The sequence below is a fragment of the Carya illinoinensis genome, chromosome 16, assembly GCF_018687715.1.
Source record: "Carya illinoinensis cultivar Pawnee chromosome 16, C.illinoinensisPawnee_v1, whole genome shotgun sequence".
In the NCBI taxonomy this organism is placed as follows: Eukaryota; Viridiplantae; Streptophyta; class Magnoliopsida; order Fagales; family Juglandaceae; genus Carya; species Carya illinoinensis.
Window position 1 is genome coordinate 21,431,505 of NC_056767.1, and position 27,833 is coordinate 21,459,337.

A 27,833-nucleotide genomic window follows, 5' to 3' on the forward strand; every position below is an offset into this window, starting at 1 on the left:
ACGCCTGTATTCTGAATAGAAAATTGAGAAGAGAATAGGTAAGTGCAGAACAGATTGATTCAATTTGATTGATATACCGGCCTGGTTTATAAACCCTAGTTGAGGGTTGAGCTGTTTTTCCTGGTCTATCTCCGTAAGCCGGCGAGATCTGCGTGAAAGGAAGAAAACGAACAGCCATGAGACCCATCTTGATGAAAGGCCATGAAAGGCCTTTGACATTTCTTAAATACAACCTTGACGGAGACATATTATTTTCCTGTGCCAAGGACCACACACCCACCGCCTGGTTTGCCGACAACGGCGAGCGCCTCGGTACTTACCGAGGCCACAACGGCGCTGTTTGGTGCTGCGATGTCTCAAGCAAGTCACTCCCTCTCTTTCTTATTCCTGCTTCTCGTATAGTTTTGGTTTCTTTTTGCATTGAGTTCTGTTGTCTTTTTTCTTTAAACTAAATATTTATGCATTTTTTTTTTTTTAAATATAGGAGATTCTATGAGACTGATTACGGGTAGTGCGGATCAGAGTGTTAAGCTATGGAATGTTCAGACGGGGGAGCAATTGTACTCATTTAATTTCGGTTCTCCGGCTAGGGCTGTGGACTTTTCCGTGGGCGATAAGCTCGCTGTGATTACCACCGATCCTTTCATGGATTCCCCTTCTGCTATTCACGTCAAACAGATCTCCAGAGACCCCAGTGACCGTAAGCTTAATTTTCTGTTTGATAAGTTAGATAAATATGCTATACAATTTCGTTTTTTTCTGAAATATTATGTGTTATATGGATTATAGCTACCGTTTTGTGCATGTATCAGAGCTTCTGCACTTGGGCTGTAGATTCTTCACGAATTTATGCTTGGAAAGGAATTTGGTGAACGTATCCAACTGGAATTGTTGTCGGTCTGTCCAGCCAAAGTAGATTTCTTTAACCAATAAAGTCAGTGTGTACGTACATTTATATATGTCTTGTATAACACTGTAGAATGGGTGAGATTTTTACGCCTGATGTAGTTTGTGTAGAAATCTATGTGCTTGGTTCCTAGAGATTTCTTGGGACCAAGGATATCAGAGTGTAGTGTAGTGTAGGCGAATCGCATTTGCTGAGTGTTAGGGCCCATTTGGATCGTTTGGATACATAAAATATCTTAGTTCATCTGTAAATAATAATGAAATAGTTTAAGTTAAAGATGTTTTTATTGGGTTTTGGTAAATGAGAGAAAAAAAGTTGAATAAAAATATTATTATGTTAAAAAATTGTTTAAATATAATTTTTTTTTTTTTGAAATTTGAAAAAGTAGTATTGTTTTTTATGTTTTGTTTGAGAATTTGGAAAGGTTGTAATGATTAGGTAATAATTAGATGAAAAGTTGAAGATTTGAAATTGAAAAGTATTTTGTCTTTGAGTGTTGTCTGGGAAGGAAATATCTACTAGGTGTGATCGCTAGTTCATTCTGCTCTTTTTTTAACATTTTTTAAACATATAAAGAAAACACAAATTCACTAGTGGTAACTTTTTTAAACATTTAAAAAAAATAATTAAAAAAATACACTAGTGGTCAAACCCAGGAGCACACTAGCATTTTCCTTTTCTTAGATGTCATGATACTTTTTAAGGTTACTGGGTTACATGCATAAAACAGTCCCTGAGCTTTGCCTGCTTATCTTTTCATTCCCTGGTTTTCAATTATATCAATTATCTCTTTTGGTTTGTAGGTTGTTATTTTTTTTTCAATAAGAATCTGATGTGGAGCGTTAAATGTCTCAAAAAAAAAAAAAAAAAAAAAAAACGGTATATAAACCTAATACTCATATAAAAAAAGAAAAAGGAAAAATAAAACCTGAAAAATATTGCTAATATCACCCCTGGCAGAACTCGGGTAACCACCACTGGCTGAATCCTAATGGCGCCTGGGTTGCACAAGCCAGGTGATGCTTGGTTCTGCAGGGAGTAGCCTCATTTCCACCCTGGTTTGTTATTTGTCATTTTTTTAGCTTTATTTTTTCTGTTTCTCTAGTTTTTGAAATTTAATTTTTTGATTTTTTAATTGATTTAGGCCTCGTTTGTCTATACATATGAAATGAGATAAAAGTTGAATAAAATATTGTTAGAATATAATTTTTTAGGTTACTGGGTTACATGCATAAAACAGTCCCTGAGCTTTGCCTGCTTATCTTTTCATTCCCTGGTTTTCAATTATATCAATTATCTCTTTCGGTTTGTAGGTTGTTTTTTTTTTTCAATAAGAATCTGATGTGAAGCGTTAAATGTCTCAAAAAAAAAAAAACCGTATATAAACCTAATACTCATATAAAAAAATAAAAAAGAAAAACAAAACCTGAAAAATATTGCTAATATCACCCCTGGCAGAACTCGGGCAACCACCACTGGCTGAATCCTAATGGCACCTGGGTTGCACACAACCCAGGTGATGCTTGGTTCTGCAAGGAGTAGCCTCATTTCCACCCCTGGTTTTTTATTTGTCATTTTTTTAGCTTTATTTTTTCTGTTTCTCTAGTTTTTGAAATTTAATTTTTTGATTTTTTAATTGATTTAGGCCTCGTTTGTCTATACATATGAAATGAGATAAAAGTTGAATAAAATATTATTAGAATATAATTTTTTAATATTAGTTTTGTTTTTGGGATTTGAAAAAGTTGAATTGTTTATTGTATTTTTGTGTGGGAGTTTGGCAAAGATGTAATGAGTAAATGAGATGAGATGAAATGGTTTGTGTAACCAAACGAGACCTTAGACTTTTATAATACATTTGCACTTTTTAAATTATTTTATATTTTTTAGTCATGTTGTAGGCAATGCCATATTTTGTGATAATCTCATGGAAATTTGATTTGGGGTTCTTATTGAAAAAATGACAAACCTAAGCAGTGAATTGATAAGATTGAATGCTTAACCTGGGGGTTTGGGGGTAATACATACCAAACCGAGGTACTGTTCATGTACTTGACCCACATATTTTGGAATTTTTTACCCACAAAATCCTAGTCTTGTTGATGTTCATTTCTTACCTTAATAACTTGCAGTGATATTTCCTGATTTCTTAATTTTTTACTTTGCTGCATTCCGTTATAATTTTTATTTGTATCCCTCTGTTGCTGGTTTTTAAGTTCTGGTATTTCAATTTTGACTGCTTTTCTCCTCAGGTGCTTTGCTTTGAATAAAGATGTTAGAATAACTGCTGTGTATTTGTATTGTAAGATTTTTGGCGGCTTTAATATTAATGTGCCAATTTAAAATCATCCGCCATTTCATTTTGCAGAGACGGGTGAATCTATGCTCACCATCAAGGGCCCTCAGGGAAGAATTAATAGAGCTGTTTGGGGACCTCTGAATAAGACTCTCATAAGTGCTGGAGAAGATGCCGTGGTTCGTATATGGGATTCTGAGGTAAGTGGCTGTATTATCAATAGTTGCATTGATATCATTACCGAGATTGTTTACTGATGCTTTGATTTTCACTCTTTCTTGGCTGTATGGAGATTTCCTGGGTTGAGCTGGGAATTCATCAAAATGGAACTTATGTTTCAATTTGCTTTTCTTAGGCCTTCCATCTTTCTCATCATTCTTCCCTGATGTTTGTCAATTGATTGATTCCTATTTATTTATTTTTATGTTTGCTTTGCATCAAACATGCAGACTGGAAAACTTCTTAAAGAGTCCGACAAGGAATCAGGCCACAAAAAGACAGTAACATCACTGTCAAAATCTGAAGATGGTTCACATTTCCTTACTGGATCTCTTGATAAATCGGCTAAGGTACTGATAAATATTTTTTTTGGTTTATTGATGATATTTTAGATTTTTTTTTTTTTTCCTTTTATGAATTTTTCTATCTATTGTTTTTCCTTATTTTATTTGTTTCTTGCAATATTTTAGCTGTGGGACATAAGAACGTTGACTCTTATCAAGACATACGTGACAGAACGTCCAGTCAATGCTGTTACAATGTCTCCACTCCTTGATCATGTATGTAATTTCATGATACTAATATCATTCATCTATGCATTATGATTTATTATTTTATCAAAAGTGACTTGATTTACTTATCAAAATTTTTTTGATCAAAAGTGACTTGAAGTGACCTTTATTTATGTATGCCGAGCATGATTGAATGTAATTATGTATTGAAAGTTTAATGTTACTTTTTTTGTTTATGGGAATGACTTTTCTCTATCATGCAATTGAGTTTCTAGTTAGCATCTCCGCCCCACATATCCTGTGAAATCTGATCAATATTTCTTTTTTCCTTTTTTAATACCAAAGAAATGAGTTCTGACATTATGAAGGTGCACATATTCAGAAATAATTTATGATAGTTGTCACTTCACTGAGGGATATTAGTTATACGTTAGCATATTTTTGCTTCTGAAGCAAAACTTGCCCTCTCTGGTACTTTCTTCATGCAGATAGAAATTGATGTGAATCCGTGGGATCGAAATCCCTTGAACCCACAATCAAATTAAAGCTTACTCAAGAAAGCCAAGAATAAAGTCAAGATGATCTAGACCCATTGAAATTTTATTTCAAGAACCTAGATTCGGTAAGAGCGCCACAAAGGGTTTGCCTTTGATAAGTTTTTAGTTCAATCAAGAACAAGTAGAGAAAACTGAAAATTCTGTATGAAGAAACTTCGTTCACGTTCAACTACTTTAGAAAATGCGGCTACAAGTCTTTTTTTGAACCCCTCCATGAAACCCTAGGGCCAACTAAGGCCTACATCAATTAAAAGACGTGCTGAACATCTTCAAGCCCAAGATATCCTAAATTACACGCCTATAACTAATAAAAGAAGTCCACTTAATGAATTAAATAGGCCCACACACCTATACTTAATTAAATAAAAAAAGTCTACACTAAACCACTAGGCTATGCCGCCCCCTTCTGATAAGATTGACTCAACACCTAAGGAGCGATACAACAATAGTTTGAACGGTTGAATTTGGTGTTGGGAGAGGTGAAGGATAGGATGGATCAGTAAGAGCTAGTGATTAGAAATCTGTAAGGTAGGCGAGATAGGAGGAGACTTGAGCTTAGCATTGAAAATGAATATGAGAACGAAGAGGATGAGGAAGACATGGCATTTGAAGTTGGAATGGGTTGAGTGGGTAGACTTAAAGGAGGTAAGCATGGAAGAGGACCTAGGAGAAATCTAAGGGGTTGAGATGGGGTAGATATGAACTTTGGGAGCATCAAAATGAAAATACTATCTTTCCAATGTAGGAATGACCTTAAAGTCTATTTAGAGTGGGAGAAGAAAATAGAGTTGATTTTTGCTCGTCACAGTTATTCAGAGGAGAAGAAGGTGAAGTTGGTAGTAATTGAGTTTACTGATTATGCAATCATTTGGTGGGATTAATTAGTGGCCAATAGGAGGAGGAATCATGAAAGACCTGTAGAAACATAGGGTGAGTTGAAAGCTCTTATGAGGCAGAGATTTGTACCTATCCACTATTATAGAAACCTCTACCAAAAATTACAAAACCATACACAAGGGTTTAGGAGTTTAGAGGATTACCAGGTGACTATGATTCAGGCTAATGTAGATGAGGATTGAGAGGCCACAATGGCTAGATTTTCAAGTGGTTTGAATATGGACATAGCCAATATAGTTGAGTTGCAGCATTATGTAGAGGTAAAAGACATGGTGCACATGGCTATGAAGGTGGAGAGACAGTTAAAGAGAAAGGGGCAGCAAGGTATGCTTCAATATCTAGCACTCCTTGTAAACCAAACTGGGATAGAAATGATCAAGCAATAGTAAAGGGGAAGGCCAAACCATCTAAGGGAAAAGATGAGGGAACTAGCAAGAACAAACCTAAGGTAGATTTCCAACCTTCAAGGAATAGAGAGATTAAATGTTTTAAATATTTAGGTTCAAGGCACATCGCATCTCATTGTCCAAACAAGCGGGTGATGGTTATGCATGACAATGGGGAGGTGATGACTGAGAGTGAGGATGATAGTGATGAGATGCCCGAGTTGGTTGATGCTAGTGATGATGGAGTGGAAAACTCCTTAGAAGGTGAGTCTTTTGTTGTCAGGCGTATTCTCAATATGCAAATTAAGGTAGATGATATGGAGCCGCAGAGAGAACATATTTCATACTATATGTTATGTAAACAATAAGATGTGTAGTATGATTATAGATGGGAGAAGTTGCACCAATGTAGCTAGTACCATCCTAGTTGAGAAGTTGAGTTTACCTTTACTGAAGCATCATAGACCTTATAAGTTGCAGTGGTTGAATGAATGTGGGGAGGTCAAGGTCAATAAGTAGGTTTTGGTGGCTTTTACCATGGGGAGGTATAGTGATGAGGTGCTTTGTGATGTAGTTTCTATGCATGCTGATCATATTTTGTTGACCCTTGAGATGTTTTAATGATTCACGATTGATGTGGATCACAAACTCATTAGGTCAAAGGTAGTGCTGCCACGAGCATAAAGTTCTTTCTCATAAGTGGGGTAATTCAGGGCCGGCCTACTTAGCTTCTCACTAGAGAGGAAAGGAAAGACAGATGAGGTTTTATGCAAAGGAGGAGTGAGGTTAAGAGGGTCTTCTTAGCAGATCAACATATGATATTTCTTGTTTACAAAGAATCTTATCTTAATGTTGATGAAACTAACCAATCTCTTCTTAGTTTGACTATTTCTTTGTTACATGAATTCGAGGATATATTTTCGGAGGCGATGTCAGGTGGGTTGCTATCCATTAGAGGTATTAAGTATCAAATTGATTTTGTACCTGGAGCCATTATTCCAAACCGACCAGCCTATATGAGTAATTCGAAGTAGACAAATGAGCTTCAAAGGCAAGTTAAAGATTTGATGAGCAAGGGGTACGTGAGAGAGAGCATGAGCCTCTGTGCAATACCAGTGCTACTAGTGCCAAAGAAGAATATGACTTGGAGGATGTGCGTTGATTGCAGAGCTGTTAACAATATTATGGTAAAGTATCATCATCCCATTCCTAAATTAGATGATATGTTTGATGAATTGCACGGGTCATGTATTTTTAGTAAAATAGATATTAAAAGTGGATACTATCAAATTAGATTGAAAGAGGGAGATGAATGGAAAATTGATTTTAAAACTAAATATGGACTTTATGAATGGTTGGTTATGTCATTTGGACTTACAAATGCGTCTAATACTTTCATGAGATTAATGAACCGTGTATTATGTGCGTTTATAGGCAAATTTGTAGTCGTGTACTTTGATGATATCTTAGTGTACAACAAGAACTTAGATGAACATATTGAGCATTTGAGATGTATTCGATGGGAAAAGTTGTATGCTAATTTTAAGATATGTACTTTTTGTATGGAAAAAGTTGTTTTTCTTGGTAATGTTGTTAAGGATTTTAGCACCATCGCTACACCACTCACTGAAATAATTAAAAAGAATGTTGGATTTTATTGGGAAATTGATCAAGCGAATACATTTGCTACTATTAAATAAAGGTTATGTTTTGCTATGAATGCACGTAATACATGGTTCATATTATCTTATGAAAGTACTAAGCGCATTTGTAAGTCCAAATGGCATAACCAACCATTCATAAAGTCCATATTTAGTTTCAAAAGCATTTTTCCACTCATTTCACTATTTCATTCTAATTTGATGGTATCCACTTTTAAGATCTATTTTATTGAAAATACACGAGTCATGCAATTCATCAAGCATATCATCTAATCTAGGAATAGGATGACGATACTTTATTGTAATATTGTTGACTGCTTTGCAATTAACGTACATCCTCCAAGTCCCATTATTCTTTGGCACTAATAGTACTGGTACTCCACATGGGCTCATGCTCTCTCTCACGTACCCCTTTCTCATTAAATCTTCAACTTGCATTTGAAGCTCCTTTGTCGCCTCCGTATTATTGCTATAGGCTGGTTAGTTTGGAATAGCGGCTCCGAGTATGAAATCAGTTTGATGCTCAATGCCTCTAATGGGTGGTAACCCACTCGGCATATCCTCCGGAAATACATCCTTGAACTCATGCAACAAAGAAACAGCCAAACTAGGAAAAGATTGGTTAGTTTCATCAAGATTAAGATAAGATTCTTTGTAAACAAGAAAAATCATAGGCTGATCTTCTAAAAAGGCACTCTTAACCCCACTCTCCTTTGTATAAAAACCCATCTTTGTCTTTCCTTTTCTCTCTGCAGGTTCTCTTTCTTTTTCCTCTTGTGGCTCCATTCACTTTTCTTTATTTTTAGCCACCTCTCCATTTTCTTTTTCACTCTTTTTTTTTTTTTCTTGAGGTTTTGGCCTTGCCCCTTTTTTTTTTTTACTCAATCTCACTTTTCAGCTTTAGTTGGACCTCGGAGATCTATTTTGGGGTTAAAGGAGCAAGCTTGATTGTTTTTCCATCTTTTACAAAACTGTACCTGTTTCTAAACCCGTCATGAATCACCCTTCTATCATACTGTCACAGCCTCCCTATAGTCTTCTTCAATGAGAAGCTAGGTGGGGCGGCCTTGAATTACCCTACTTATAACAAAGAATTTTATGCTTTTGTGGCAACACTACCTTTGGCTAAAGGAGTTTGTGATTTACACTGATTATGAATCATTGAAGCATCTCAAGAGTCAATAAAATATGGCCAGCATGCATAAGAATTATATCACAAAGCACCTCATCACTATACCTCCCAAAGGTAAAAGTCACCAAAACCTACTTATTGACCTTGACCTCTCCACATTCATTTAATCACTACAACTTATAAGGTCTAGGATGTTTCAATAAAGGTAAGCTCAACTCCTCAACTAGGGTGATACTATCTACATTGGTGCAACTTCCTCCTTCTATAATTATACTACACACCTTGTTGTTTATATAACATCTAGTATGAAATATGCTCTCTGCTGCTCCATACCATCTACCTTAATTTGCGTATTGTGAGTACGCCTGGCAACAAGACTCACCTTCTACGAGGTATTCCACTCCACCATCATCACTAGCAGCGACCAACTCAGACATCTTATCACTATCATTCTCACTCTTAGTTATCACCTCCCCATTGTCACACATAACCATCTCTACCTTGTTTGGACACTGATACGCGATGTGCGGCGAAAAACTGATTTAAAAAATTCGGTTTTATTAAAAATCTGTTACTGTTTATAAAAATTTGTTTTATAAAAAAATCTGTGATGTAAAAAAATTCTGCTATAAAAAATCTGCTTTATAAAAAAAATCTGCTATGTAAAGAAAATTCTGTTATAAAAACAACTGCTATAAAATAAAAACCAAAACAAGAAATCTATTGTAAAAAAGAATCTGCTATAATATTATATATATTAACATATATAAATATTAGTAATACTATTGATACTAATACTATTAAGTTACTAATACTTAATACTAACATACCATGATACTAATATATAAATTACCATTAGTATAACTATAGTATCATTTAGTAATATAGCATTAGTATAACTACTAATACTAATAAATTACTAACACTTATTTATCAAAAAAAAAAAAAAAAGAGCTCCTAATACTTAATACTAACATATATATTAACATATATAAATATTAGTAATACTATTGATACTAATACTATTAAGTTACTAATACTTAATACTAACATATTATGATACTAACATATAAATTACCATTAGTATAACTATAGTATCGTTTAGTGATATATCATTAGTATAAATACTAATACTATTAAGTTACTAAGGAACGAGCAGTTGGGGAAATCTGGAATTTCTTTGTGTTTTCTCTTATTCAGTGGTGTTTTGCTATTATTCTTAAGGGAGGGAATGTTAATGAGTTTTTGTTTTTTTTTTTTTTCAAGTTTTTTAGAATGTAAGTAGGTGTCTCATTTTGTATACTTCCTGTGTACATGGGATTTCCCTTGTTTCATTCTATTCAATAAAGTTTATTACTTAACAAAAAATAAAAAACTATTTACTAATATATATATATATATTTTTTTTTTTGAAATAAAAAAGTTAATATACTTTATACTAACATAATATGATAGTTGACTATACTAACATTACCTCACTAATATATTATACTATTATAGTGTTACTGCTACATATAGTGATTATTTAGTATAGTGATTTAGCAATAGTATTAATTATTACCAATAGTAATATAGTATTAGACTATTAGTATCATTATAAATATTAGTATTAATTATAGTGATTATAATAACTATATATTAGTATTTTTTAATTGTTATATTGAGTTTAGTTTATTATAAATATATTATTGATAGACTATATTGATAGTATTAGTATAGTAATTTAGTATTAGTATTATTATATCATTATTTTATATGTTGAATATTTAGTATATTGATTTATATATTAATTTATACATAAAGTATAATACTAATAGTAATATAGTATTCGACTATTAGTATTTATTATTAGGTCATAAAATGTAAATTGTATTAATATAAATTATATACTAATATATATTAGTATTATTAATCTACGAATGTCTTATGTACTTATCAAAAAAAATATTGAGAATTTACTGGGCCATCAAAATTTAGTAATAATAATATTTGAGTGAATTTTTTTTTTTTTTTGTTTCTTGCTTCTTATGATAAAATGTTATTAATATATATATTTTATATTTAAAGCATATGATCAATTAAATTTTGATGTTTAGGATTAAAATTTTATTTTATAAATTATAATAACATGATCTTATATATAATTATAATTTATATTATTATATATATTATATATAAAATATAAAACATATTATAACATTAAAAAATTAAAACATTTATTAAATAGAATTGGTCCAGTCTGGGCAAAAAATTTCCAAAACCAAAACCGGACCAGTTCCGGCTGATTTTTCATTTTTGGAAACCAGTTCCAGACCGGATCTGTCCAACCGGTCCGGTCTTGACTTGGTTTTGGACCGGTCTGGTCTTGACTGGTTTTCTTGGTTTTTTTTACACTCCTAGATGTGCCCTGAACCCAAACATTTAAAACATTTAATATATCTATTCCTTGAAGGTTGTAAATCTACTTTGGGTTTGTTCTTGCTAGTTATTTCATCTTTTCTCTTATGTGGTTCGGTCTTCCCATTTTTTACAGCTCGATCATATCTATCCCACTTTGGTTTCCAAAGAGTACTAGAAATTGAAGTATACATTACTGTCCCCTTTCTCTTTAACTGCCTCTCTACCTTCACAGCCATGTGCACCATGTTTTCTATCTCCACATAATGCTGCAATTCAACTACATTGGCTATGTCCCTATTCAAACCACTTAAAAATTTGGCCATTGTGGCCTTCCGATCCTCCTTTACATTAACTTGAATGATAGCCACCTCCATCTCCTTATGGTAATCCTCTACACTCCTAGGCTATTGTGATTGGCCCATCTGAAATTTGCAAGGGATCTTTAAGACTCGATCCACCATGATGTCCATCATTTTTTGGGCCCATAACCCACAAGTCCCAGTGTCGAAGCCTGGCTTTGATACCAAATGATGTGAACCTGTGGGATTAAAATTTCTTGAGCCCACAAGAAATTGAAACTTATCCAAGAAAGTCAAGAATCAAGTCAAGGTAATCTAGACTTGTTGAAATATTGTTTCAAGAACCTAGATTTTGTGAGAACGCCACAAAAGGTTTGCCTTTGATAAGTTCTTAGTTCAATCAAGAACAAGTAGAGAAAATTTAAAATTCTCTATGAAGAAACTTCATTCACATTCAACTACTTTAGAAAATGCTGCTACAAGTCTTTTTTTAAACCCCTCCATGAAACCCTAGGGCTGACTAAGGCCTACATCAATTAAAAGACATGAGATGGACATCTTCAAGGCCAAGACATCCTAGACTACACGCCTATAGCTAATAAAAGAAGTCTACTTAATGAATTAAATAGGCCCACATGCCTATACTTAGGGCAGTTTTGAGGGTAGAGATGAGAATTTTGAGTTTGAGATGAAAGTTTAAAATATTATTATTGTTTTGGAATTTGAAAAATGTGAATTGTTTATTATATTTTGTGTGGGAATTTGGGAAAGTTGTAATGATGAGATGAGAATTATCATTTACCAAATCTACTCTTAATGAAATAAAAAAAGTCTATACTAAACCACTAGGCTATACCGCCCCTCTCTGTAGCTTATATCACATGGATTAAAGCTGATTTTTCTTCTTTCAAGCCCATCTTGAATGTTGGGGTCTTGCTTGATGAATTTGTAAACTCGGTCCAAGTGGATTGCACTAATTCTTACATTGTTTCCTTGATCTTTTTAACTCTTGACCTTGTGATTGGCCCATTTGGAACTTGCAAGGGATCTTCAAGACTTGGTCCACCATGGTGCCCATCAGTTATGTATGATAATTTTCATTGACAAATGGATGACATAAAAATAGGTTATATATTTGACCCAGTAGATTGTCAACTAAATCATGGGAGAAACATTTGTTGTCAATTTATCATATAGGAGCAAACTTTTCAGGATATACTCTTCCTGATTTTAATATTTTTTGGGATTTCAAAATTCATTTGCCTTAATAGATATTGTTTACGTAGTTTATAACTTTCTGAAATAAATACCTAATAAAATTACAGATAAGTTTGGGCATGGGACAATATTTATTGCTGTCATATGTTTGTGGGACCTAATGGCTATATCATTTAAACTAAGATACTGCTTTCTTATTACACAAACTTTCTCAAATATTCCGATTGATGCTCTTGCAACTTTCTCAGAGAACTTGTTATGGCTGTATATAACACCCCCTAACTCAAGCGTTAGAGTTGATATTAACATAAACATTACATTATGGTGCAGATCCAAATTGATATGGAGTATCAGTTATTTTCTCCTAAATCATTCAAAATAATATCATTTATTTTCTCCCAAATCATTCAGAATAATATCAGTTATTTTCTTCTAAATGACTTTGACTGTTAAAACATAAAAGAATGAATCGAATACTTAAGCAATTACATCACACAGTAAACGACATGATAGAAGAGATTTTTCACTTTTAAATGACACGCATAACTTTAAACATTATTTCACACACGTCGCATGCAATCTTTTGATATCCTTAAATGGCCAACACACAATTGCACCATGAGTGTTGGGGTTGGTGATCTTAAAGGTCATAGTTCCAACCCAAGACCTCAGGTGGAATTTGGTATAAAACAAATGGGCATCACTCAATATACTAGGTGCATTTGGGTGAGCCATTCCTAGCATTGCCTTCTGCCCCTCAATCTCTAGTATAGTAAATCCTTAGGAGTCAAATGGCTTAGTTAGAAAACCTTAACATCAATGTTATTAGAAGTGTGCTTAAGCACGAAGCGCCATGGCCAAAGTGCTTTACAAAAGTGCACTTTTTGGGGCTTTTTTTTTTTTGTGAGCATTAAGTGCGAAATAGCGCGCTTTTAAAAAAATTATGATCATTTCAAAACCCAAAAAATGGTGTACAAATATTCTCAAGCATTTAGACAAAAGGGTCATGACCAAGTAGGACAATTTGCATACCATGTCTAAAATAGTCCTACTTGGTCATGACCCTTTTGGTGTATTTTGATTCAAACATGTACTGTGATATCCCGTTTGATAAGGATAATGGTAGGTGGTGAGTGAGATCTCACATTGCTTGGAAATGAGAAATTCTTGCTTTATAAAGGTTTCAATGGGGTTTCAATTGTATCATTGACTAGTCCTTTTGGAGTATAGGATATGCGGTTTGGGCCTTCTATTGGGGTGTTACAAAATGATTTCAGAGCCTATCCCAACCAGAAATGTGAAACTTGAGCCGTGCCATCTACAAAGAACAGGTTCAACGAGAACACCGGGAATTTAAGGTGAGGAGATTGTGATACCCTATGTGATAAGGATAATGATAGGTGGTGAATGTGATCTCACATTGCCTGGGAAAGAGATGTTCTTGCTCTTTATAAAGGTTTTAATGGGGGCACCAATTGTATCATTGACTAGTCCTTTTAGAGTATAGATCATGTGGTTTGGGCCTTCTATTGGGGCATTACATACTTTAATTTGATTATGGACTATCAAATATTTTTTTAATGGGAGAAGTTGACTTGATTATGCAAGAGATTTTTCCTACTTTTGTTTTTTCCCCATAAAATCTGCTTTCTTATCCATTAATATTAGTTGAGGGATTCTCAAGTCTCTGCTTACACAAGACAGATCTTGAATGGATTGATGTATCTTCATGATCGGGATGTGGTTCACAGAATGGGTGGGTTCAGAGAGTTAGTAGTAGAGTCTAAGTTGCTTACGCTGGTGAAGGAGGGGGGAAACATACGTATTGTTGAATGGGGCTGGAAGGAGAGATATGATGTGTTGGTGGGACTCAATACTGCTTCGTGGCTTGTGAGAGTCCTGGAGGAGTGTCTGAGAGGGGGAAAAAAGGTGGTTTATTCGGTGATACGGGAGAGCTTTCGAAGCTTCGTGGCTCAACGGTGTGAGAATAGGCGTGGGCGTTATTTGTCCATTGCAGAGTATGGTCACACAGGAAGAAATGGCATGCTTTGCTTCCCTGAAGGTGAAAATGGTTGGGGATGGAGAAGGCTGAAAGAATCAGTTGCAGAGCTTATCCAGACAAGGGGAACTAGGATTGGAACTGCCATCGGACCTCAGGCGAGCAACCTTGGAAGAGGGGTGACCAACCGGTCATTCAAGGAAGTTCTCACGACAGCTGGTCCTAACCAGGTGCAGAGAAATGATGGTGACAGGGCCTCTGACGAAGAGGAGCATCGAGCCTCACACCATGTACGGGATGCAGAAGCTAGCAGGTTGCGTGCTGGACAGGAGGCATGGGAGACTCGTAGGAGGTTGATGGAGTTGCAGGGGCAGGTGAGGAAGCTGCAGAAGGAGTTGGAGGAAGTACGTTGGCATGTCGGGCTGAAAAAGGAAAGGAGATGGTACCGGTATGAGGACAGGGGCAGAAATGGAAAAGGCAGTATGTGGATTAAAAAGAATGGGACTTTAACAACAAATGGGCCGCAAGCAAGGGCCCAGCGGGTTTCTAATGAAACCCAACTGGGTGAACAGCCGATGGAAAGGGCCCCATCCAACGTAAGGGCCTCATCGAGTGGGCCGGGTGAAGGCCTGGACCCGCGTAAAGGCCTGGACCCGTGTGACCTGGTTGATCCGCGGGTTGCTGAACTTACAGGTTCAACCCAGCTAGTAACGCTGCCCGTGCCGTTGTCGGAAGAGGAGACGTCGGAGCAGCAACAGAACGTGCCGGCGACTTGGGTGGACCTTTCCAACGACGGCAAACAAGTGTGGGACGACCGGAATGGGGAGGTGGATCACATTAAGGGCACGAAGCGAGAGGGAGGGCCGAACGCACCTCTTCAGATCCAGAAAAAGTCGATTTTGAGCAAGGAAACGTCGGAGGAGCAACAGAACGTGCCGGCGACTTGGGTGGAGCTTTCCGACGACGGCAAACAGGTGTGGGATGAACGGAATGTGGAGGTGGATCACGCTAAGGGCACGACGAAGCGAGAGGGAGGGCCGAATGCACCTCTTCAGACCCAGAAAACGCCGATTTTGAGCAAGAAAACTTATGGGCTTGTTCCAGACGTGAATGAACAGATGGGTTATGTGGATCCCGTATGGGCTTGCTCTGAGATCCGAAAAAAAGATAGGCATGCGACGGTGGATGTGAGGGATCTTGAAGTGGATGTGAGGGATGGGGAAGGAGTGGAAGACTCGGAAATGGAGGGATCTATGTACGGTTCTTTGGAAGGGGTCTCTATTGATGATGAGTATGCACTGGCTTTGAAAGAGAACTTAGATTTGATGGTTTTTACAGGGGTAGAGGAAACTAGAGAGGTGGAGCCGACACCTCTTAATTTACTATTTCCTGTTCATTCAGGAGTTTCCGGATGGGTGTTCGATAAGGTGAAGGAGATTCAGAAAGTAGTGGGACTTGAATGCGAGGGTTATGAGGAACAATTTATGGCCTTACTAACAGCTATTGAAGCAGGGCATCAACACCAACGGAAATCCGTTTCGAAAAAACAAAGAGAGCTTAAGCGGTTGATGTGGTCTTTGAACACCGAGGGTAGTTCGAGTAGGAGTCGGCCGAAAGGGAAGGGGCCAGCCCTTTCTCAATGAAACCCAAAATAGTATCATGGAATGTTCGTGGCCTAAATGAGGTTACGAAACGTTTGAGGATAAGGCACTTACTTCGGGAGTGGAAAGTAGACATTGTTTGCCTGCAAGAAACCAAGCTGAAGCAGATTGATAGGCGAATTGTGAGAAGCTTGTGGAGTGGAGTGCATGTAGATTGGGTTTTTTTGGCCTCTAATGGGGCGTCAGGTGGAGTGGTAGTCATGTGGGACAAGAGAGTGGTGGAAAAAATGGAGGAGTTTATAGGAAGGTACACAGTAGCATGCTCGTTTAAGAGAGTGTCAGATAACTTTTTGTGGGCTTTTGCAGGTGTATACGGGCCAAATTTGGATAGTAACAGAGTAATGTTGTGGGAGGAGATAGCGGGTTTGCATAGTTGGTGGAATCTACCTTGGTGTATTGGGGGTGATTTTAATGTCACAAGATTCCCAAGTGAATCTTTTGGTAATAGAAGGGGGAGACCAGCTATGATTGAATTTTCTGAATGCATCTCTGATTTGAACTTGGTAGACCTACCGTTAGCTGGGGGATCCGCCACGTGGGCCAACAACCAAACGTGGTCCCGTCTTGACCGTTTCCTCATCTCCCCGGAGTGGGAAAGTCATTTCCCTGATGTTTGGCAAAGGCGATTGCCTCGAATTATTTCAGATCATTGGCCTGTTTTGCTTGATTGTGGTGGAGTGAGAAATGGCCGGAGATATTTTAAATTCGAGAACATGTGGTTGAAGACGGAAGGCTTTGTGGAACGAGTAAGACAGTGGTGGGTGTCCTATCACTTTCAGGGTACTCCTAGTTTTATCCTTGCGGGCAAACTGAAAGCTTTAAAACGAGATTTGAAGCTCTGGAATACACATTCTTTCGGTGATCTAAGGGAAACAAAGAAAGGAAAATGAGGGAGATTCAGGAAATTGAACAAATTCAAGAGGTTAGATCTCTTACCCAAGTAGAGGTTGAGCGGAGGACTTTGTTGGGTGAGCAGCTGGAGAGAATTATTCTGATGGAAGAGATTTCATGGCGGCAAAAATCAAGAGCCTTGTGGCTTAGGGAAGGAGATCGTTGCACCAAGTTTTTCCACCGGGTCGCAAATTCTCATAGGAGAAACAATAATATTGAGATGCTGAAAATTGATGGTACAGAGTGCAGGGAAGAACACGCTATTAAGGCCCATATAGTTGGCTTCTACGAGCAACTTCTTACTGAACCGATGAGTTGGCGGCCATTCCCTGATGGCTTGGTTTTTGACTCCATTGGGGAGAGTGATGTTTTTCGAATGGAGCGGGCTTTTGAAGAAGAGGAAGTGTCGAAGGTCGTGCGAAAATTGGCCGAGGATAAGGCTCCGGGACCGGATGGGTTCTCTATGGGTTTTTTTCAAGAATGCTGGGATGTGGTTAAGGAAGACATTATGAAGGTTTTTCAAGAACTGCATGAGGCTGGAAAATTCGAAAAAAGCCTAAATACAACTTTCATAGCATTAATCCCGAAGAAGGTGGGGGCTAATGAGGTAAGTGCATATCGTCCCATCAGCTTGGTTAGTGGTGTTTACAAGATTATTTCTAAAGTGTTGGCAAACAGGCTTAGTGAGGTGGTAGGGAAGATTATCTCTAAGCCTCAAAATGCCTTTGTTAAAGGTAGACAAATCCTCGATGCGGCTCTTATTGCAAATGAGTGTGTGGATAGTAGAATGAAGAATGGTGGTAATGGAATCATTTGCAAGCTGGATATGGAGAAGGCCTATGATCATGTAAATTGGGATTTTCTACTATATATCCTTGGGAGATGTGGTTTTGGCGAGAAATGGAGAGCATGGATCCGTTGGTGTGTGTCAACGGCGAAATTCTCTGTGTTGTTAAATGGTAGTCCAGCTGGTTTTTTTCACAGTTCACGAGGCCTGAGACAGGGTGATCCGTTGTCGCCACTTTTGTTTGTTGTTGTGATGGAACGGTTGGGCAGGATGATGTCGGCTTTAAGTCGAAATGGCTTGGTGGGCGGTTTTTCAGTTGGAACCCAGGCGAGAGGCATTACTAATATATCTCATATACTCTTTGCAGATGATACCCTTATTCTTTGTGATGCAGATCAGAGTCAGGTGCGGACTTTGAAGGCAATGCTTCTGTGCTTTGAAGCAGTGTCTGGATTAAAAGTGAATTTTGATAAGTCCGAGATAGTACCAATTGGAGTGGTGCCAAATTTAAGACAACTGGCTCGATTGCTAGGGTGTAAATTAGCCTCGTTCCCGATGACATATTTGGGTCTGCCATTGGGGATAGGGGCAAGATCGCCCCTCTTGTGGGAACCAGTGATTGAGAAAATAGAGAGACGGTTGGCGAGCTGGAAGAGAATGTATTTATCGAAAGGGGGAAGGCTCACTCTGATTAAGAGTACTCTCTCTAATTTGCCTACCTACTTCCTATCTCTTTTTCCTATTCCAGCAAGAGTAGCAAGCCGTATTGAGAAATTACAGCGAGACTTTCTGTGGGGCGGTTTGGGGGAGGAGTTCAAGTACCATTTGGTCAAGTGGGGAACAGTGTGTCGCCCTTTCTCCATGGGTGGTCTGGGTATAAAAAATGTGAAGGTTTTCAATCAGACACTTTTGGGTAAATGGTTGTGGAGATATAGTCGGGAACCGGATGCCTTGTGGCGAGGGGTGATTGGGTGCAAATATGGAGTTATATGGGGTGGATGGTGTACGAAGGAAGTTAGAGGAGCTGATGGAGTGGGGCTGTGGAAACATATCAGGAAAGGCTAGATGGTCTTCCTTCGGCATTCCCGCATTCAGATGGGGAATGGTACCCGGATCAAATTCTGGGAAGATACTTGGTGTGGTGATGTGTCGTTACAGAAGTTGTTTCCCTCTCTTTACCAAATTGCCAGCCTTAAAGAGGCTTCAGTGGCGGAGGTAATGGATGTAGCGGGAGGACATCTTCATTGGAACATAAACTTTATCAGGGCGGCACAAGATTGGGAGGTGAATCACTTTGTGGCTTTTTACAGTCTCCTTTACTCCGTGAAGCCGAGTAATCACCATGAGGATCGGTTGTGGTGGATCCCGCACAGGAAAGGCAAGTTCTCAGTTCGCTCCTTCTATGTAGCTCTTGAGCGGAATACCCAATGTCAGATCCCTTGGAGGAGGATATGGAAACACAAGGCGCCTCTTAAGGCGGCCTTCTTTGTATGGACGGCGGCATTGGGTAAGATCCTCATAACTGATAATTTGAGAAAAAGAAGGGTTATTGTGGTAGATTGGTGCTGTATGTGCAAGGAAGGGGGTGAGTCTGTAGATCATCTTTTACTTCATTGCAAGATTGCAAGGGTTTTGTGGGATGAGGTGCTAAACAGAGTTGAGATGGGCTGGGTTATGCCGGGGACAGTGGCGGCAACTTTGGCTTGCTGGCCCAATATAGGAGGCCAGCCTCAGATTTCAGCAGTCTGGAGGATGATACCTATTTGCATCATGTGGTCTTTATGGCAGGAGAGGAATGCTAGGACTTTTGAAGACATGTAGCGAACACGAGAGGAGCTGCTGGCTTTTTTCTTTAGTACGCTTTGTAAATGGGCCATTGCTGTTGATTTCAATGGGATGGTCCTTCATGATTTTCTTCTCTCTTGTTCCCACCTAAAGGGGCAGTTTCATGTACATACTGGGCTAGGCCTGTTTTTGATTAATACACTTTTGATTACTTATCAAAAAAAAAAATATTTTTTTAATGAGTGGCAATCAATATCATATATATGTATATCAACAGAACAAACTTGTGTGCATGAGCCCCATGCCACAGGTTCGATTCCCCCTGAGATCAAACTGCAATTTAAGTGGGAGGCCATGGCAGTGAGCTATTGTGCTAGTCTCCTTGGGGGTTTAGGTTCCATAGGTGAGTCGTAAGGGCTCTGCCGTGGGGTGGTTCCCCTTCATCAAAAAAAGTAAAGCACAAGAGAGTGTTTTTTTATTGGTAAACAAATTTTTATTGATCAAAAGAGTAGGCAATAGCCCAAGTATACAGGACATATATAAGAGCAACGCCTAGGCATGCTAGTTTAGTGATACAAGGAAATCATGGAAGGTCATGCAGTGAAAATCAATTACAATTGAACAATGGAGTAAAGTATTCAAAAACAAAGTTCTAAGCTCTTCCATTGACCCTCTTGGTCTTCAAAGCTTATACCATTCCTCTCCCTCCAAATGCACCACCGTAGGCATATTGGTACCATTTTCCATATGGATGCAATTTGAGAGTTGCTTGAATGCCTAGCCAAGAAGCTAATAGGTCACTTACTCTCCTCGGCATCACCCAAGCTAATCCCAAACGAGCAAAAACTTCATTCCACAAAGTCATAGCAATCTCAAAATGAAGTAGTAGATGGTCAATGGACTCTATGCTCTTGTTGCACATAAACACCAATCCATGACTATGATTCTACGTTTCCACAAGTTGTCTACAGTGAGAATCTTTCCCAACGAAGCTGTTCATACAAAAAATGCTGCTTTAGCAGTGCCTTTGTCTTCCAAATGCTCTTCCATGAAAATGTATTTATGTGGTGTGTGGTTTTGGTGTGGTAGAAGGATCGGACTGTGAATATCCCTTTCTTAGAGGGGCACCAAAATATCTTGTCTTCACTTTCCCCCAATAACTGGGTGGAGTACACATGGTCAAAGAATGCCGAAAAAACTTCAATTTCCCAATTTTGTGTATCTTGAAGGAATGTAACACTCCATTGGGGATGATTAATAGATCTACAATCAAGGCTTCTTTCATTCTTGCTAAGTCATAAACTTTGCATAAACTTCCTTGAGTGCCCTATTGCCCCACCATGCATCATGCCAAAATTTGACCTTCAATCCGTTACCCATAGTAAAGCGAGTATCTGCTGCATATGTGTCCCAAGCTCCTCTTATGTGCTTCCAAAGCCCCACACCATAAGGCCCACCCACCTCATTAGAAACACCACCCTCCCCATGGTCCCCCAATAAAGCACAAGAGAATTGCATAAAATGTTATGTTTAAGTAAAGCTTGTCCACCATGTGGCTGCTGACATCATGGGGCAATCAATTATTGTCTAAATATGTTTTTAAACCTAAGTATATGATATTGAAAGCAAATCAACCATGGTGGCATTTTCGGGTTTTTTTTTTTTTTTAAATATGTTTTTATTATAAAAAGTTTATTTATTATTATTTTTATTATTAAATTTTGAAAATTAAAGTTGATGCGCGGCCATCAATTATTTCCATCTTTCTTTATTTATACTTTTAAAAAGAAGTTGACGTGGCAATCAATCTGTGAAGCTGCCACCTATTTTTGATTTACACTGATGGACAAAAAAATCAATGTAGGTTCCTCTTTTTAATTAACTCATAAGTCATATATGTGGTTAATTCTTGAAAATTTTCATAGGATCTTAAACGTAAGTGCCCCATATCTTAAATAGGTGTTATATCTTGTATAACCTCAGTGTACTTAGGCTAAGCCTATTTGTATTAATATAATATAATCGTTTACCCATATAAAAAAGGGGTGTTTGATGAAAATTTTCTAAATCTACGTACTTTGTTGATATTTTCATTTTCACATTGAATTACTTTAATAAATTGAGTTGATAAATTGAGTTGATAGGCTAAATATATTACCATATTGCTTTTTAAATCTTCTTTATTGTATTTTGTGGTTTTTATTTTTTATTTTTTTGTTGTTGTTATACATTAATTTTGAAAATATGCACTTTTCTTCAATCAGGCGCACGTGGAGGCTCTAGACAGCATTTGCACCTACGTGCACCTAGCACTTTTAATAACACTGCTTAGCCTTCCTGCATTCAGTTAAATAGTCATTCAGTTTCCTTTCTTACCTCTTTCTCCTCTTTCATTTCTTCTTTTCCCCTTTACTTATTTTTCTGTCTTCATTATAACATATATACTCATTACATATACAGAAGCGTACTTCCAATTCGTTTACATTCAATTTTCATAATATGGGGGATTTATGAAACTGCCCCTTATGGGAAACCATTTCTGACAGGTTATATGCCAGCATTTTTACATGCTTTCCTGACCCAATTAACGTCAAAATAGGCAACCTAACATTGAAATTTCAATATCAAGTCTTAAACAACTCCGGCATGGTATATGCAGCATTTTTACGTGCTTTTCCATCCCAATTAGCAACCCTTGTCAAAATAAGCAACCTAATGTTGAAATTTCAATTTAAAGTCTTGAGTTCCACCGACCTAAAAGTTCACCTATCTTTTTATTTTATTTTAATTTAGGCATATATATCATTTGATCAACTCAAATGTTTTTTGTACTTTCCAGGTGGTTCTTGGAGGTGGTCAAGATGCATCACATGTCACAACGACTGATCATCGTGCTGGGAAATTTGAGGCCAAATTCTTTGACAAGGTAAATCATTCTTCAGTATAGGTCTGTGGCTATTTTAGTTTCGTCAGTATATGATGTCCTCTCATTTTGATTTGCTTAGATACTTCAAGAAGAAATTGGAGGTGTGAAAGGACATTTTGGACCAATAAATGCATTGGCTTTCAACCCAGATGGGAAAAGGTATAGTTTCTTTGTTTTCTTCAGCAATTTGTCCTAAATTGTTCAGCAATTGGTCCCATGCCCTTGACCCAGAAAAGGATGTATCCTAAACCATTTGCCATATAAACGCTAGTAAAGTTTTTCAATTTACTTGCTAAGCTATTTTTTAAACATTAGTTAGGGATTTATAACTGTTTAAAGTATTTATATCACTTGTATGTGCCTTTCAAAAAAAAATTATATCACTTGTATGTGACTAATTTCATTAACTTGGTTTTAATTGCTAAAGACGGATGTAGTAGATTGAAAGTGGCCGAGTTTGAAGGGTGACATTACTGCATTTAGAAGTTTCTTTTTTTTCTTTTCTTTTTTCTTCCTTCTCTTTTTGGAAAGGCAACTGCATTTGGAAGATTTGGACCTGATAGAAACAGTATTTGATGAAATAGGACCAAAATTTCTTTTTTGTTTTCTGTAAACATTATCTCGGTGGGGGTGGGTCTGAAGAGCCTGCCTTTGAGAGGTTCTCTGACAAAAAAAAAATAAAAAAAAGTTTAGATGCAGGGATATTTGTGTACAAACTTATGATAATGTTTGATGAATTGGGTTATTTAGAAAAATATTTTTTTGATAAATAAAAATTTATTAATATCAATAGGCCCAAGTACACTGGATGTATACGAAAGAAAACACCTAACTAGGGAGCAGAGTTATTTAGACATATGTTTGCCTGTATAAGGTCTTAACGGGGGGGTAACATAGGCTGGTAGGCTAATTGAAGTCGGTAATGGTTTTGTTGGTGGTTTTACTGGCATCATCAATGGAAGATTTAGTTCTAGTGGATGGTAGTTTTGGGTACCTAGTAAAGGAATTGGAGTTAAATCATATTCTCAGCTTCATTTCTATGAGAAATGGCATGCATCAACATCATTTCAGTTTCTTAATGGCTCTCTTCCCCATTTTGCTGCTTTATTTTGTAATTGTTCATTGAAATCAGCTTTATGCAATTCCTCAATTTAAATCAAGGCAAATTCTATTTGTCCTGATAGTAGTTCTTTTAACTTTTTTTAGTAGTCTACACATACAGCTCTTTATAATCTGTATAGATCAAGATTTTCCTATGTGCCGGAATCATGTAGTAGTTCAAAATTACATGATGTCTAGACTTGCAATTTGAATTTTTTAGTTCTTACCTAATTGATATATTTATTTTTGGTCCCAATAGTTTCTCAAGCGGTGGTGAAGATGGTTATGTACGATTGCATCACTTTGACTCAGATTACTTCAACGTCAAGATCTAGATTTTGAGCTTATCAAGTTTAGAATGGAGCTTCGGACCTCATTGAAAGCGAACAACTATTTTTGTTGCCCGTTAGTTGTTCTGGTCATTATTTTTGTAGCGAGGGTTTAATGTACTAGATTGGGCTATGTGAGTGTTTAAAATAGGTTCAAGAAAGTATGTAAACCTCTTCAGATCTATAAAAAGCATAACCGATCGATGTCAATATATCATGAATGCCTCTTAATTTGGACCTTTTTGTCTCTAATTAGGTAAGAAACGGTGGTAAAGGAGAGTGAGTACTATTATATATGACTCAATATATAGGCTCACGTTGCCCCAAATATCGCCCCTTTTTGAGTTTATCTATTTACATTTTTCTTTTTCTTCTTCGTCGTATTGGTGTATGAATCTCATGGTATTGCTAGCAGAAGTATATCCCCCCTATCAAGAACAAGATTATGTTGTTGCCATGAAATCCCCACTAGCCAGGAAAAGTGCAGCTCCAGCCACGTCTGTCTTCTGTGCTTGCACCTGTCCCACGCAATAAACACCCCGTCTCACCCACAATCCCATTAGCTTCCTCAGGCCTCACCTCCTCAAGGGCCTTTCTAAAGCAACTGACAAGCGTCTCTGAAGGAACCCCATGTGGGGAAATGCAGTTAACTCGCATTCCATGCGCCACCCCCAACTTATATGCGTGCAGGACTTCTCATCAATCCAATATTGATTGCCTCATTCGACGATGTGTAGGCGTGTCCAGCTAGGTCTCCCATGATGGTCGTCGAGCTCGATGTGCATATAATGAAATGCTGTGTGTGTGTGTCCATTTTGGCCTAATGATCATTGCTTGTCAGCATGTTTCATTCCGTATAAAGCTCCATGCAGATTAACTCCACTTGGTACATGTCAAGATTGGTGATGTTTCCCAGGGGCTTGCAATCCCCTTATTGTTAAGCATGATATCTAGTCGGTCTTTCCAACTCAGTGCCAGCTGGATTGCTGATTACACGTCTGCTTCTTTCTCCACGTCGCAGTGTATGTATCGGCCTTCTATTAAATTAGAAGCATTAATTGTCCCAAGTTCGTCGAGCTACCACGTTGGGGGTTTGTCCCACCCAAATTTCATATGAGCTAGATTGGATACTTTTGGAGAGATCAGGTTACGCTTTCCAAGCTCGGAAGTCGAGCTCCCTTGTGATGATCGAGGTAGTCTTTTGGAGATAAAGATACCCTTTACATGTGAGCTCTCGCGTACTCTTTGATTGCCGTGTGGACGAGCAATTACCTCACAAGTCACACAGCATTTTTAATAATTTTTCTTCAAATGTAAAATGGAAAATTTTATATATTATATTATCATCTTATTTACATTCCATTAAGTAAGATATGATACATTTATCATCATTGAATGATTATTTATTATATGTTTCTTTATCATCAAATGGTAATAAATGTGCCACATCATATATAGTAAGATGCAATAAGATGGTAATGTGGTGTAACTTATTACTCCAGTAAAATAGTTTGTATAGTCCCCTCCTACCAGGCACGTGCGCTCCTACTAGTAGTATATCTCATGACCCGAAATCTAACTAAAGACAACTCTAATCCCGGCGTATTCATTCAAGGATAACATGAAATTACCTGTGTCCAAACGTATTCACTTCTGAATTAAGATAGAGTCGGGTGCACTGTTGAATGCTTTCAAGTGAAGAAATAGATAGAGATATATGCATTTTCGAATTTGGGCAATCAATGTTTGACGCATATGTACACGTACGTGTCACCCATCTTGCACAACATATCCAAGTGTCCGTACACTATCAACCCCTATTTGGCTGATTTAAGCAAAAACCTCCACCTTTCAGCCATGCAAAGACCCTCATCCACCTTGCATCTTCCTCATATTGATCTACTCTTTCCCCCATCCTTTCCATTTTATTTGGTAAACAAGCTCGCTCGCTAACGAAGGGATATATAGAAGTTTAGAACAGCATAATCCTCAGCAGGAAATAGCAGAGATTATTGCAGCAAAAAGTTGGATTGCTCGCGGGCTGATATCAGTAACTGAAGAAAGAAAGATTTCAAAAACTGCAAAATATTAAGAAACAGATATAAGAATAATTCCTTGTCGCCATGCCTCGAAGATATGCGTTTAGGAGGGCAGAAGAGGCCACTCACCCTGATTCCATCAGAGCCACTTTGGCAGAATTCATTTCCACTTTCATCTTTGTCTTTGCTGGCGAAGGCTCTTTACTTGCTCTTGGTACGTATGTCCATCTCCACAAGCACGCTGTGTCTGTGACCAAGAGCACTCCAAATTTCTTTTTCATTGTAAATTCCTAAGTGCAAGCTTAGAATAAGTGGTCTCTATAGTCTGTGACGACGTATGTACTGCTTTCTGTTTTGGCAGGCAAAATCTACAAGGAACCAGCTGGCACAACTGCGTCCGAGCTAGTAGCCATCGCACTTGCGCATGCACTCTCCTTCTTTGCAGCCGTGTCAGCCAGCCTGAACATATCCGGCGGCCATCTGAATCCTGCGGTCACCTTCGGCACCCTCCTTGGCGGAAGGATCTCAGTACTCCTTGCTGTCTACTACTGGGTTGCGCAGCTCTTGGGTTCAGTTGTGGCAGCCCTTTTGCTCAGGCTTGCCACCAATAACATGGTACGTACGCCATAATTTCCTTCAAATTTCCATTTGCAAAAATACACTTTCTTGACCAACTTGTATCACTATTCTGATGTGTGTCGTGTTCATGTCAGAGACCAGTGGGGTTGTTCGTAACATCAGGTGTTGGGGAGTTGCATGGGCTGCTATTGGAGATCGTGATGACATTCAGCCTGGTTTACACAGTTTACGCGACTGCCATTGATCCCAAACGCGGTAGCTTGGGGACGATTGCGCCTCTCGCAATTGGGTTTATCCTTGGGGCGAACATCCTAGTGGGTGGGCCTTTTGATGGAGCATCCATGAACCCTGCAAGAGCATTTGGACCAGCTTTGGTTGGATGGAGATGGAGAAATCAATGGATATATTGGGTTGGTCCACTTTTAGGAGGTGGGTTGGCTGGACTTGTGTATGAGTACATGGTTATACCCACAGAAGTCCCTCATCACACCCACCAGCCCTTGGCTCCTGAGGATTACTAGATAAATTTTCTTGTATTGTGTAATAATTAGGAATTGCATGACGTTTGGTCCTTCTGCTTTTGTTTGTCAATCTCACACTCTCAGACCTATGTGCTTTTCCTTTTCAGATGTTTTAATTTGTTTCCTTCTAATTTGTCTTTGTTTTGTCTTTTTAATAAATGTCTGCAAGTCATGTTGTACTTAAAGTCAGTTGTTAATAAGAATGGCAATCTTGATCCCAGACACTTTACATTTGTTTCAGATTGTGCATATATCACTGTATGTTGCTCCTTTTGTTAAAACAAACTATATATTTTCACATTTAACTGTACATGATGAGTTTGACTCAAAATTAATGATTATACTTTTAGAAGTTAAACTTATTACAAAATGCCATCTCACACGTCTCAAGTTGGGGCATATATTATATAAACCTAACTTAGTATAAATTATAAACTTTTAACCGATTATGACACAAGGACTTAGTAAATACATTAAGGACATCAATAGAAATGTCACTCAATATTCTTGATTATCACAAAACAAATAGAGGAATAGGAGTTGGAAATCCAATGTTGTAACTAGTAGTTGAGCTATTGTCCTGTATTCAGCTTTGGTATTAGAACAAGTTATTGCCCTGTATTCAGCTTAGAACGAGCTACTATTTCTCATGTATAAGCACTAAACAATAGGACTAATGATATTTGAAAGAAATAACTTGTACGATGTTAAACCTAAAACATTTAGCCAAA

The 27,833-nt window shown here is 37.6% G+C and overlaps 2 protein-coding genes and 1 pseudogene across 2 annotated transcripts; 2 read left to right on the top strand and 1 right to left on the bottom strand.

The window, feature by feature from the left end:
* On the top strand, nt 1-24,194 carry LOC122299121 (eukaryotic translation initiation factor 3 subunit I-like). Its single transcript, XM_043109089.1, has 8 exons — nt 1-360; nt 485-700; nt 3,276-3,403; nt 3,653-3,772; nt 3,893-3,982; nt 22,447-22,533; nt 22,613-22,692; nt 23,894-24,194. The coding sequence occupies exons 1-8, from the start codon at nt 177-179 to the stop codon at nt 23,967-23,969; spliced, it is 981 nt and encodes a 326-aa protein (XP_042965023.1). The 5' UTR covers nt 1-176; the 3' UTR covers nt 23,970-24,194.
* On the bottom strand, nt 24,126-25,878 carry LOC122298904 (annotated as a pseudogene).
* On the top strand, nt 25,866-27,322 carry LOC122299122 (probable aquaporin TIP3-2). The gene is made up of 3 exons (XM_043109091.1): nt 25,866-26,216; nt 26,364-26,617; nt 26,716-27,322. Exons 1-3 carry the CDS (start codon nt 26,087-26,089, stop codon nt 27,100-27,102), a joined length of 771 nt encoding a protein of 256 aa, XP_042965025.1. The 5' UTR covers nt 25,866-26,086; the 3' UTR covers nt 27,103-27,322.
* Nucleotides 27,323-27,833: the final 511 nt, after the last annotated feature.